At 38.3% G+C, this 14,576-nt stretch overlaps 1 protein-coding gene across 4 annotated transcripts in view; it reads right to left on the reverse strand.

Moving 5' to 3' along the window:
• Positions 1 to 14,576, reverse strand: part of SLC2A9 (solute carrier family 2 member 9) — a 133,871-nt gene that overhangs the window by 31,352 nt on the left and 87,943 nt on the right. For all 4 annotated transcript variants that reach the window (XM_026847171.1, XM_026847169.1, XM_026847170.1 and 1 more), the window contains 2 exons: positions 13,325 to 13,426; positions 10,957 to 11,032 (listed from right to left, as the gene is read on the reverse strand). In XM_026847171.1, coding sequence (XP_026702972.1) covers positions 10,957 to 11,032; positions 13,325 to 13,426 — 178 coding nt within the window. The remainder of the gene's footprint in view (positions 1 to 10,956; positions 11,033 to 13,324; positions 13,427 to 14,576) is intronic.

Genomic DNA, 14,576 nt, shown 5'->3' on the forward strand with positions numbered 1-14,576 from the left:
AACACGGGTTTATTTATTTCGTTTTAACATCATACACTTTTCTATTACAAAGAGACGTTTCATCACTCAAGCAAGCTCCAAACTCTTTCTCAAAGTGGACTAAGAGAATACCTGTGGGAAGTCATGAGCATCAGAAATTCTTACATCCCACTAAGTGGAGAAGCTAAACCAACATCACACAAAGCTCCTGTAAATGACTATTTCAGGCAATAATACTGATGCTGCCTTTCATTTCAATACTTTTATGTCTACATATGTGCTATCACACCTTTGTTTGTGCTTCACATCCAAGAGAAGAGGTTTTTTTTCTCTTCCTGGATGGCATTTCAGACTGAACAAACCTCATGACTTTCAAAGTGACCCTTTTATCACAACTGCTCTGCTGTCAATACAGCTGCACACTGGCATTCAGAGTAAGAGCACAGACTGATTTAAACTTTAAATACCAAAATATCTTTGATACACCTTAGGGCACAGCAATGATTTCCTCTGAGCTTTCCTTTGTTTACTTCATAATGTCAATTTAACAAATGCTGAATATACCATTATCATGTTTCTACTGTATCTGTATTCAGAAGGACAGACTTCACTCACATTCTATAAACCATGACAAGTATTATAAAACTCAGTTGTAAGACAAAACTCTCAGAGATAAAAAGTAAGCAAAACATTTTTCTGAAATGGTCTGGATTGTTGATGTTCCTTAGCTGTGTCTGAAAATGCAATTGCTATAAAAAGCAACAGTCAAAAAAATGAAGATCTCACTACCACAAATTCCATTAGAGTGTGAATTTTACTGGTTTCCCTTTTCTGTGATGAGTGTATCTGGAAACATACCACTGATCTGATTTTCACATTTTTATGCATACTAAATAGGAAGTGAGTAGAAACTAAAGCAAAATCCCACAGATTCATGTTTGATCCTATTCACACTAAACTCAGACTTAACACAAACTCCACTGAAGTCAGCAGGACTTCTGAAGGGAAGTGCTATTCATCCACAGAAATACCTACAGGATTTAGGTCTGGAATAACTACTTCTAAGATGCTACACTGCATAAGATTATAAAGTCAAGATGCCCTGAAACCACTGTGTAAGGATTAACCAAAATCCTGCTTTTTTCTCACTGTAGCACTACTGATTTAAAAATAGCAGCTAGATGTAAATTATGTCAGGGGCTGCACGCTCTATGTAATGAATGACCAGTTAGAAAATCACCAATTCATCTAGGTTGGAAAGGACCTAGTCCAACCGTTCGCCTAGCACAGTTCACACTTGCAGCATATCCTTAAGCTTCAAATCGACCCTACTCCTGAACACCTCCAGGGATGGGGACTCCACCACCTCCCTGGGCAGCCCATTCCAACGCCCAACAACTCCTTTTGTAAAGAAATGTTTCCTAATATCTAGCCTGAACTTTCCCTGGTGCAACTTGAGGCCATTCCCTCTTGTCCTATTGCTTTCTACTAGGCTAAAGAGACTCATCCCCAGCTCTCTGCAGCCTCCTTTCAGGTAGCTGTAGAGGGCGATGAGGTCTCCCCTCAGCCTCCTCTTCTCCAGACTAAACACCCCCAGTTCCCTCAGCCGCTCCCCGTACGACCTGTGCTCCAGACCCTGCACCAGCTTCGTTGCCCTTCTCTGGACACGCTCGAGTCATTCAATGTCCTTTTTGTAGTGAGGGGCCCAAAACTGAACACAGGAATCGAGGGGCGGCCTCACCAGTGCCGAGTACAGGGGTCAGATCCCTTCCCTGTCCCTGCTGGCCACGCTAGTGCTGACACAAGCCAGGATGCCATTGGCCTTCTTGGCCCCCTGGGCACACTGCTGGCTCCTGTTCAGCCGGCTGTCAATCAACACCCCAGGTCCCTCTGCTGACTGGCAGCTCTCCAGCCACTCCTCCCCAAGCCTGTAGTGCTGCTGGGGGTTGTTGTGGCCCAAGGGCAGCCCCCGGCATTTGGCCTCAGTGAAACTCCTCCAGTTGGGCTCAGCCCATGGCTCCAGCCTGTCCAGGTCTCTCTGCAGCCTCCCTGCCCTCGAGCAGATCAACACTCCCACCCAACTGGGTGTCGTCTGCAAACTGACTGAGGGTGCACTCCATCCCCTCCTCTAGATCATCAGTAAAGATGTGAAACAGGAGTGGCCCCAACACCGAGCCCCGAGCCCTGGGGGACACCACTTGTGACCGGCCGCCAACTGGATTTAACTCCGTTCACCACAACTCTCTGGGCCCGGCCATCCAGACAGTTTTTTACCCAGCAAAGTGTGTGATCATCCAAGCCTCGAGAAGTCATTTTTGTCAGGAGAATGCTGTGGGAAACAGTGTCAAAGGCCTTACTAAAGTCAAGGTAAACAACATCCACAGCCTTTCCCTCATCCAATAAGCAGGTCACTCTGTCATAGAAGGAGATCAGGTTTGTCAGGCAGGACCTGCCTTTCATAAACCCATGCTGACTGGGCCTGAGCATCTGGTTGTCCCAGATGTGTTGCATGATGATGTTTAGGATGAGCTGCTCCATCAGCTTCCCAGGCACTGAAGTCAAGCTGACAGGCCTGTAATTTCCCGGATCATCCTTCCGACCCTTCTTATATATGGGTGTCACACTGGCCAATTTCCAATCAGTCGGGACCTCCCTGGTCAGCCAGGACTCCTCATAAATGATAGAAAGTGGCCTGGCGAGCACCCCAGCCAGCTCCTTCAGCACTCTCGGGTGTATCCCATCTGGTCCCATAGACTTGTGTGTGTCTGTGTGATGAGGCAGGTCACTGACTGTCTCCTGGATTGTGGGGGGGTCGTTCTCCCAGACTCTGTATTCTGGCTGAGGAGGCTGGATTTCATCAATACAACTAACCTTGTTATTAAAGACGGAGGCAAAGAAGGCATTAAGCACCTCAGCCTTCTCCTCATCACTTGTTACCAAATTTCCTCCTGCATCTAGCAGGGGATGGAGACTCTCTCTGAACTTTCTTTTGCTACTGACATATTTATAGAAACTTTTCTTGTTGCCCTTGATTGCAGAGGCCAAATTAATTTCCAGTTGGGCTTTAGCCCTTCTTATTTCCACCCTGCATAGCCTCACAGCCTCTTTGTAATCACTGTGTGTGGCTAGCCCCTTCTTCCAAAGGCTGTAAACTCTCCTTTTCTCCCTGAGTTGCAGCCAAAAAAATCCCCTCTGAGAACATGATCATCTTCACAGACATGGGCTTTTTGACAAATCAAAACAAAGAAACACTTTACTCAGAGGATCAAGCATCTCACTCAAAGGAATCCAGGATCGATTGGATCATCTGGTTCAAATACAATACTCAGCTGCTTCAGGCAGTATTTAATTTATAAAACTAATTTGTTTAGTTTCTCCTTTTACTGTTTCCATTGAGAAGCTGATACAGAACTCAGCTCCTCTAGGGGCTGAGTTTTGTTGCATTTTCTATTCTAAATTTATTCATGGCTAGCTAGCACATTTGGTTTTTTGTTATTTTCTGCAGCAACATTCGCCTTTAGCTTATTCTCCCTTCTCAGTGTTTTTTTCCCATGTATTTAGAAATAGAAATAATATTCTCAGTCTTTGATAGTCACTATAAAGTTATTCTGTACTTTTTCATATAAAAAACTATTTTCTTCACCTTCACAGTAGCCCTTCTTTGCAGCCTTCCTGTGCTAACTGCTGCATGAGCAGTTTTGTGCTCCAACATTCAGCTCTAAGTCATCATAACAAAAATGATGACATGACACATGACAACACAATGAATATTTTTCACATTACAATACAAAAAGACAATGCATGACAGTATGATGCATTAGGTCTCTAAGAATATGTAAAAGAATATGCATACAGAGTGTTAATATAAAAATATTTCAAATTACTTAGATAAAATATAAACAACTATGGAGAGGCCTTTCCATGTGATACTTCCAGACATCATTCTTATATTCTCCCTTAGCTAACTGTCATTTTCAGACATACTTAAATACTCACTCTGTTCCTGAGTTTCTAAACGTCTGTTTCTTTCCAACTGCATGCAGTTATACATGTCCTATTACTAGAAACAGGCAAAATGTAAAAGAGGAAGTTAGATTTTAACGAAATCACTAATCTCAAACATGAAGTGCCACCAAAATAACGAATGTCCAGCACAAAGATGGCTTGAGTTAACATGATCAGGCAATAGATATAAAAGTAACTCCTCAGATTTCTGGAACTTTCCCTAGTGTTACTGACTGTTGTAATAAAAGCTGACTTTTTTCCTTCCAGAGGACTCCAAAGAACTCCTGCAGAATATTTGATGGAAGAAGGAACGTTACTGCATGCCTGCCTGTGAAAACATGTGGCTGACCTCCCTTCCCAGCCACAGTGGTTGAAGGAAGGGCAACACACTTGTGCTACACAAACACCTTCTACAGATATTACTGCAACAACAAGGTCTCGGGTTATTTGTATTTATTCCCAATGCTAAAGTAAGTCCAGTGCTCCCTTTGATTTGAAAGGGACAATACTTTTTCACTTTCTGGAGGAAGATGATAAAGGAAGGATTACTTCAAAGCCAGATATATTATTAAAACAGACCACCTCCTCACACTCTTTCATTTCAAAACAGGCATCATATCTAACCTCCCCCACCAGGGTTTCCTTTCCCTTCTCTGCAGTATTGCCTTCTCCATTTATCAAAACTGGATAGAAGGTGTTACACTTAAACGGAATATTCTCTTAAGGAAGAAATATCAATAAATCTCTTCATACAAAGATAATGCATGGAAATACTTTATGCCGAGTTTCCAAAGTTCTCAAGGTCTGGCTATTTTTGTCACGCTTATTTCCATTGGAAGGGTTATCTGGAAGTCCATGCCAACATTGCTGTAATCCCCAATTAATCAGCTGATTGTTCTATTTCCTCACATGTTCCACCATCTGGGGTGAATCTCTTGACACATGGCAGAAAAGCCATTCTCTGGTTCAGAGAATGAACATTTAATTGTTTTATGCAAATTGGAAAAGCATCAAAAACAAGGACTGCAAGCCCCTCATCCCAAAATACATGGCAGACTCCCTGACAAGTGGGGTCACGTCCCTGCAGGCAAATAAGGAAACTAGATTGCGCACTTTCTGGGTCTTTGTTTTTGTTGTTGTTTTTCTGCTTTGGGTTTTTGTTTGTTTTAACTAGTTGGCTGGTAGATAAAAGGGGCCAATCTCCAGCAGCTTTATAAAATGTATCTCAAATCACCCAATGCACACATATACATATAAATATTTTTCAATTCACCCAGCAAAATCAAAAATCACTTGTTTGCATGGCAACTGTTGCAAAGGTACAATGGGTGAACTGGGAATTCAAGTAAACAGATAAACATTAGCAGAACCTACACCTTTTCTGTTTAAGTCAGATTTTAGTGTGGTTTTCCAGAAAGAGACATTGATTCTGCAAGCACAGTTCAACATGTCAGTGGTCAATGTCCACAGAGAGGCAGCCACAAAGGTTTAATGCAAAAGTGAGGATAACTGCTTTTAGCTTTTCCTTCTTCCTTAAATAATATCTAAGACAAAGTCAAAGAAGGAAGATATTTCCCATGGAAATGCCCATCATCACTATGCAAATTTCCAAGGAGCTGGACACTATTTATGCCTACAGTAAAGGCATTCCAAATCAAAGCATTTGCTCATGATGCCTAACCTGAACAGCACAAATGCTTTGTTGAGATACTGAAAATGTTCTTTTACTATTTTTATTTGCTTTCTCTACTGATTTTTGATTTTTTGCTTGTTGTCTCCTCAGAAGTCAGAATCAATCCCCTCAGTTCTTTCTATTTACTCTTTGCTGGATGACAATTCTTCAGTTGAAACATATCCTACATTTATTTCAGGACAAATGTGTGACCAAGAAAAACATTTCCATGAAGCTTCTTAATTTTTCTTGAAGTGAAAACCGTGAAATTATTTACTAACATGTTCCCATAATCAAAAGTAACATTGGAAAGCAGTATGTTTCTCTGCAACCAAATATCTTCACTTGTGTATAAATAACCAAATAGGCACAATAAAGCAACGGTCTGGAAGAGCATGGCTCCCTAATGTATAAAACAGTAAGAGATTTTTGAAGGGTATTTTTTTTCATATCATAGATTTGACTTGAATTTTTAGCAAGTGAAAGATTTCTGCTGTTTGTCTTTTGATAAAAATGAAGTACCAAATCACACGGATTCCTGAATGTACCTGTTGTTGGCATTACTGTTTCAGTCCCTAGCCATATGCCTAAAAACATCTGCAAGCTGAAAAGCCAAGTTCAGAAAAATGAAACAAATAAAAAAACCCCCACAGTTTATAGTAACAGCTGATCCTAGCTGTAAAGGAGCAGATGGGACTCATCCATATGCTATCAGAAAGTGGGAGACCACACAACATCTAAGCTATCAGGAAAGTATCAGATGTTCTAACAAGACAGAAAATACTTTATTTTTTAAAGGCAATTTTATGCTCTAGAAAGTTACAACAATATTTTTATAAGCTCTGTTCCTCATGTTATTTACTCTTTTCAGATGGGATAATTCTTCCAAGTACCAATAGCTCAATGAACATAAAATAAAGTCATCCTAGATTAAAATCTGTATCTACAGAATCATTACAAACCATGTGGGATTTACTCTGATGGATGCTGAAATGCTCTAAATAACTACAGGAGGAATTAAGTAAGATACTGAGCGTTAGCAATACCATGGCAATAGGATCTGTTTAACCAATAAAAACAAATAACACTCACAACTTCTACAAAAGGTTAAAAACCTTAAAAATCTGCAACTTAATAATGAAGAATATGCATTCATTTTCCTGGGGAAAAACCCTGTTACTGACCAGAAAGGTGGGAAAGTTATTCCTAACTACAGTTTCATCTGATTTAACTCCCAGAGTGCTACAAAGAATACTAGATAATGAAGTGTGAAATTTTCCTCCTAAAGGGGTGTCAAAGTATCACTGAAAAGGCAGCAGTAAGAAATAGCCATTCACTCTGAAAAAATCTGGGGCGTTAATGTAACAGTCTGTAAGATCACAAGAAACTTGAAGAGGGAGGAAGGAGATCAGCTGTTCCATTTCTTTCAAGGCAACACTTAAAAGTGCATTGCATCACACAGAGCACAAACAAAGGATGTGTTTATGAGAGGTGGTAGACATGTAGTTTTCTTTGACAGGGTATGCTAAAATTTTGCAGTTTCAGATGGAGAATGAGCAAATCCATGGAAGACTACAAAAATCTTAGAAACTATGCCTCAGGAAGACTCTAAGGTGGGGAAAAAAAAAAAAAAAAAAAAGGTGTGGTGGTTCTGGAAAACTGTTGCACCCGCTTTCCCTGTTTGTACTTTTCTCTAGACACTCTCTTACAGCCACTGCACTAGAGGCATGTTCAAAAACATGTTCTTTCTTTCTTACTTGCTCTTGCTACAACTAACATTAACAGGAAATGAAAGATAAGGTTACTTTTCAGCAGTGAATTTCCCATTAAAAGTAATTATCTTTTTGTGTACCATGATACTCCACTGGCATTGCACACTTTCCTGAGAAAAAAATTAGCTCTTTTGTACATGTATGATACATATATATGTATATGCTGAATCTGTCACATATAAGGTATCTTAGTGTAACCGTCACAGTGTATTTCTGAACAAAACAAAGCCAATTTTAAATCAATTGATAATTGCTCGTGAAAAGTACTTGCCCTACCTAGGAAGATCCAGAAATACTGAGTTCCCATTGGACTACAGAGTTCCAAAATAAAGGAGCAGAAGTACAAACTACGCAATACTGATCTTTGTGTAGTAGTTAAAGACTCAAAATCCCTGGTAGCCTAATCGATTGTCTATAAGCAAAAAGCTTTTCTTTACAATCAGTCTGCATCTTTCCCATTTCAACATAAGGCCTTTTGTCTCTATTCCACCATGCAGCAGAAACAGGAGCCTGGCTCTGTCACTGCAACATCCTCCTCATAGGTACTTGGGCGGCTGCTCTTAGGTGCACCAAAGCTGTCTCTTCTCCAGGCTGAAAAAGTCCTGCTCACCCAGCCCCTTTTCACAGGGCTACTGTGACTTGGTGGCTCTCCAATGGACTTGCCCCAGCTTACTGAAGTCTTTCCTGTACTGGGGGACAGGGACAAAACTTGATACAATAGCACTCAAATGTTGAAGTTGTCCCTTGATAAAAAAAGCAGTGGATGCAAAGTGGATGTCTCACTTTTTGGCAAGATTTTATTAATAAAAAATATATATGCCCTCTTCCCTTTCATCCATCTTAAAATGTGGCTAATAATGGGACTTGCTTTCATAATCTCAAAGAGAACTGCTCCTAGCTAAGAGGTAGCAAAGTAGTTCAGATTTCCTAAGTCCCACTAAACAGAACTAAGAAGTTTCACTCTTGTTAAAGTCAGCTAAAATATTGCTATTGATTTATAGAGGAATCACAGTGGGCTGCTTTGCTATTTCTTCTCAACAGCTGAGTGTCAATTACCAAATTTTTTATAAAAAGCAAGCCAATGTTCAATGCTACTGAGATATTCCAACTATTGCCAGGTATTCAAAATGTTTGAACATACACAGGAAAGGTAGAGAACACAGCTAGGTAGCTACTGGTACAGTATTAATGTTCTTTGGCTTTAAAAGCAATGAGCACAGCGAAAAATGCAAGAGATTTAGTTTTTTTAAAATTCTGTAGAAAGCAAATAAGTAATATCAAACAAAAACTGTTTGTCTTGCATGTATCTGCAGACACTTTGCTCTAAAGTACGACAGAAAATCCTGAATAGCATCAGGGAAAGACGCTAAATGAAGAAAACCAGAATTTGTTCTGAAGAATGGTGAGGTGAAGGAGAAATGTAGAGGGATGTTGAAAATAATATGCTGAAAATATAACATGTAAAAACATGTTGATCTGAAAGTTCTAAAAATTGGTGGAACATGGCTGTAATATGGAAAAAACTGCAATTTGTTTTGGCAGAGTTTTTTAGGAAAAAAAAAGTTAGATGTTGGAAGTAGCTGCATGTGAACTGTTTGAGCTACTTAAAACACCAGAAAATTCTCAAGAAGTTTCAAGTCAACATTTGACTTTCCTTAGGTATAAAAATTCAGGAACAGTTCCATTCCACAGAATTCTTCTTTCAAAAAAATAATCTCGGCCTAAGAAACATATGTCAGCAATACTAGAGACTTAGATGAACATGAGACTTGTCCTTACAGAAGGATAAAGGGATTGCAAGACTTTTTGCAATATTTGCCTCACAAAAAGAGCTGGAGATGAGGAAGAACAGTCTGCACAGAGATTAGTGACAAACTATTTTCTCAGAAGCAAGGGGAAAAGGAGTATTTTGGTTTTCCCTTCACTTTCTTCTAAAGCAGTATAACTTTTCTTCAGCTTTTCCAAAAGAGGATCCACAGAATAACAGCAAGGTTTCATTAGAATCACATGAAACATCAGCTACTCTTTCTTTCCCCAAATAAACCACAATTAAATAATTAGATCACTTCAGTGGTGAAGATGTACAAACAGTTGATTACTGTTTAATGTCAAACTTTTATAAAGAAAAAGAAGCAATAAATGGGACATGAAAAAAACCTGAGAACTCAGGGGAACAGAAGTCTTACTTCCAAGTTTACAGCAAACAGCTGTGAAAAAAATTCCTAAAAAGCAGTTGATTTTCCCCCTTTTTGTGGAGAACAGTTTGTAAGAGAATCCTTGAAAATTTAAACACTATTTTGACATTTTATTCTGTACATGAATTGAATTTGGATTAAAATCCTCTTTATCTATCTGTAAATAATTTTTGTTAACATTTCGTTATTTGATAACCGCAGGATCCAATTCTGATCAAGTATCTGAAGGATAGAGCAATACTGTTTAGACAAATACTATACTCAGACAAGTACTCGCATATTACGCATATAATGCATTTCCCAAAGGTATAATGCAATTAGAATCACAGCATAAATTAGGCTGGAAGGGAATTCTGGAATTCAGCCTCTGGTCAAAGAAAGGCCAGCTGCTCATGAACCTGTCCAGCTGAGTTTTGAGTAGTTCCAATGATGGACATTTCATGGCCTCTTTGAGCAATGTCTTTCAGTGCTTAACCCATTTCGGTATAAATTTTTTTCTCTTCTATCCAGTCAGAATTGTGCTTGCTGAAATTTGACTTTTGCTTTTGTCTTTTCATTCTACATTTCTGAGAAAGGTCTGTCTTTATTACTTGTCATACATTAAACATGTTCTTTGATAAAATGAAATATGAAAATTACAACCTGTGAACACTGGGTTGCCTATAAAGTTGTATCCATCTCTAAGTAATCAAAACTAGGCTGGAAAAAAAAGCTCTGATAAACTTTTACAACCTACAAAACCAGCTACCTGAGAGCAGTAGATCTGAAATGCATACAATCAGTAGAAAACTGCCAGACAAGAAGCAGCTCCACCATCAGGGCATCTACTTATTCAATCATCCTCCTAAAAAGAGTATGTGTAAACCCTCTTGCACAATGCTTCTCTATCTTTGGAAAGGAGGAGATGAAAGAAACCATAACTGTCCCCTTCCTCCCCCTCCACCGGTGTCCCTTTTGCATCCTCCCAGCATCGAACTGCTATCACAAGCATTGGTAAATAAAACACAGCTTCCAGTCTGAGTGGTTTTTATAGATTTACAAAATCATAGCAATCCTACAATAATAGCAAACATTTTAATTTGGTACTGATTGCAATTTAGGCACTAATTCTCAATTATGCTGACAACTAAGTGGGAATGCATATGTACATGGATTTTTTATTTAAAATATTGCTATCACTTTGTGTTGCTGTCACATTTTATTGTCTTAGACCACTTGTGGTCTTCATATAAGGGTAAAGCAAAGTTCCCTACAAGTGATTTGTTAACACACTGGGAATGTAAAAATGCCTGTGCTTTGATGTACACAGAAATGTGAAAAAGTACAGACATACCTGGTCCAATGCAGAACGATGCAATGATTGCAAGGATGCAAAATATACTGAGGTAAGGAAGCCAATGCACTGTTTTCTGGGTAGATAAAAGACATTCACATTAAGTATATTGCACGTATCACCAATATTAAAAAAATCACAGATAACAGTGTTTTCCACAAATCTTTATCTATTTCAGAATTCAGTCTAGGATTACCTTAAAAAAAATCACAGTATTTCTGTAGAATCTTATTAGATGATTAGTATTAAAGGTCTTGGTCTCTGTGGAATCCCTTGCACCACAGAAGTCAAAACTCTGAAAGCTTACAGCTTCTTGTGCTAAAGTTCAAGCAAACCTAGGAAAGACTTTTTCTTTCCATTGAACAAATCCAGCACTTCCATATCCTCTTTAGGTATTTCAATCATGTTTAAAAAGAGCAACTATGCTGGCCCATAGACCTTCAAAGTTCACCAGTTAAAGGCTGAACTGAAGTCTAGACACAACAGGCTGTCCTTCTGTAGGACAGCTGTATCTGAACCTTAGCAAAGCATGTGAAAGCCACAGTTCAGGGATTTTTAGCCATAATCTGATATTGCAGACAAGGAGGGCCACGTGTGCAAACAGGTACAGGGGAAAAGAGAACAAACTATAAATAGTTCTGTAAGGGAACTTAAATGGAATTGCCTATCTTCCTCACAAGGCACTCTTTTTTCTCTCTTTTTTCTGCTTTTAAGTAGATTTTTCTTTATTCAGACCTCTAAATGACAGGAACTTTAAATGAAATGAATGATTTGTACTGAGTTTTCAGGACACTGTTTCTGAATCATGTATGTGAATGTCTGATAACAATACTATTCTCTCTTCATCTGTGGGGTTTTTTTTTCCATCTTCACTACATTCTCTCTTCATCTGTGGGTTTTTTTTTTCCATCAGCAAAGTGTGAATGACATTTTTATTAGAGTTTTACCATTTTTTCAAAGTTGGTTAAGATATGTGTAACTGTGGTATCACAAAATATCACCTTCAGTGGCACTGTAAAAATATACTTGCTAAACCAGGTAATTATTTATTTCAGTGTTAAATTAAGACCCCAATTTTCCAATGCTTTTTTTCTTCCAGTCTGGGTTATTCCTCTCATTATGTGGAAAACATGGTCTCCCACACATTAACATTAGCCAAGAGACCTGTAGATCTATCAAAATTACGCATTATGGAGTCCTCATCTGAACGCAGATCCAAGGTCTCTAAAAGCACTGAGAGAGGGAAGGTACAAATACGGAGTAGATACAAATCGTCTGACATCAAGCCTATTTGTACCCTGGTCGTTTGTTCAACACAATACCTAATCTCTAGTATGTAACCGATTGAGACACTTCTGAAAGGAAGAAAAACTGAAAGGCACTCAAATTTCTGATATTTACAATTGCTGAAGGTTCTCATGCATCAAAGTAGGTTTTAGAAGATTTGGAAGATAATTTTTCACTTAGCATACAAAACTTGCAGTAACCTCTCTCTTCTGGAGACCTGTCATAGCTGTCATGATGGGTATGTGATGTAAAGCTTTATCGTGCTGTACATACAGGTGAGTCAAAAATTTGCCGTGGTGTTGGCATGCATCTGCTAGTCCAACTGACTTACTGACACTTCAACCAAGAAACTAGAATTTGAAAGTCAGATTAATGGCTAGACACAGGAATCAATGACACCAGGAACACAATCTGATGAAAGACCAGCCAAACCCATGCTGTTGCAGATGTCTGTTTTACTTCTCAAACAGCCTCAGGAACAGAAAGAAACTGCATCATTATGTAAATGGAACCTAACAAGGGGAAATGACTCAGGGTCAGTATTTAGAGTGGTTTAATTAACTCCCTTCTGACCATCTGAAATAGCTGGGGAACTGACTGCTAATAACATCTGAGAACGTAAGTGCAAATGTTCTGCAAAGGCTAAATCTTTACATTTTCACTAAAAATATCAGAAATGTAACTTGAAAGAAACAGTAAACATTGGAATTTTTCACTACTGGGAAAAAAGAATGAGGATGACATATAAAGTATGAAATAAATCTCAGAAAGGCTGCACTACGAAGATAGATAAAAACACAGAATATGGGTAAACTATTTACCCAACTATGGGTAAAACTGTCCTCATAGTAGTTCATGATATGCATGAATCCTTGAGTTAAGGAGACTGAATATGACAAAGCCCCTATGGCTTTTTAATGCAAAAGCTGCTATGGCTAACCATAGTACTTTGAAACCAAGAGATCCATAAAGAAGCAAAAGACAGAACTTTGAATCCTTATGCCAAACTGATTAAAAGGATTGACTTATGTAGGAAACAGGCAAAAGAGAGAGTAAAAATACGTAGTGACCACAGCGTTACCTGCAAAGTCAGAGAGACAGTAAGCACCGCGAAGAAGACAACCATCAACCCAAACCCTCCGATGAGAAGAGGCCTGCGTCCAAGCCGTTCAATAACTAAGCCCTGGAAAACAAAAAGAGACATTTGACTTTCTTGATAAAGCACTGAAGAACTCAGATCACGTAACATGTTCTAGTAAATATGAAGATCACAAACAAAACCATGAGAGTTGATTTTATACTATTTATCAGCTATGACATGTTCATAATCGCGTAACTGTGTTCACAATTATGCTTACACAATTTAACCTCTCTGAAAAAAACAAGTCAGCATAGCATCTTTATTTGAGACAGCTGAAAAAAACTAGGAAACCATCAAAGCAGTACTTGGTATTAGTTTTATGCCTGAAATTCCTACTACAGAACAAATATGACCACATAGATAGGAAAAATGCGCAACTAGGAAATTCAAGTTTAATACTGTTAGTGTGGTAGATTTCCAAGTTATTACTACATGTGCAACCATTTATTAATAAAACAAGTGCTGTACATCCACTATATAAAAATAATTAACATGATGATAACTACGTGACGTTTGATTTTCTTGCAGGGCATAAATAATTATACATTCATTGAATGGTTTAAAAATTTGCACCAAATTCCTATAACAATGTTATTAGAATATGTAATTCTAAAATGTCAGAATGCTGGAACAAATTACAGTCCCCTGCTTTTGCATTTTGGCTGCTTAATTTCAACATCTCTCTGAATTTAAGCTAAAGAGGCTTATAATTTAAGATCAAAAGCTTTCTAGCATAGATTTAATGTTTATTAATCTAAAATATATTTTAAATTTATTTTTTCTCCAAACACAATATAAACATTTAGTCACTGTAATTAGAATATCTGGATAAAAGAAATCAACCCAGCAAAAAGCTGTGCTCAGACAAGTGATTGTAACAGATACTTGTGCACTCATGCACATTGTGAATTTATATTTGACACCTGAAGATAAATCAACTTTGTTAAAAGCAAGAACAAAATCTGAATACTTATCTGCTAAATAACGTAATGAAGAATTTCTTGAAAAGCTGTAACATGAAACTGTTTTTGCTAGTCTGACTCATTAAAACAGGCAAACATATTTTAGGTCATAACAGCTGATGTACAATTCTTACTGATATCTACTATAGTTACTAATTACAGATGGCTTTCCTGTGAGAAGGATAAAACAATTTTACAAAGCCTGAAATAAGTTAAACTCAGAGTCATAC

Source organism: Athene cunicularia (genome assembly GCF_003259725.1).
Source record: "Athene cunicularia isolate RWA chromosome 4 unlocalized genomic scaffold, athCun1 chr4_part1, whole genome shotgun sequence".
Lineage (NCBI taxonomy): Eukaryota > Metazoa > Chordata > Aves > Strigiformes > Strigidae > Athene > Athene cunicularia.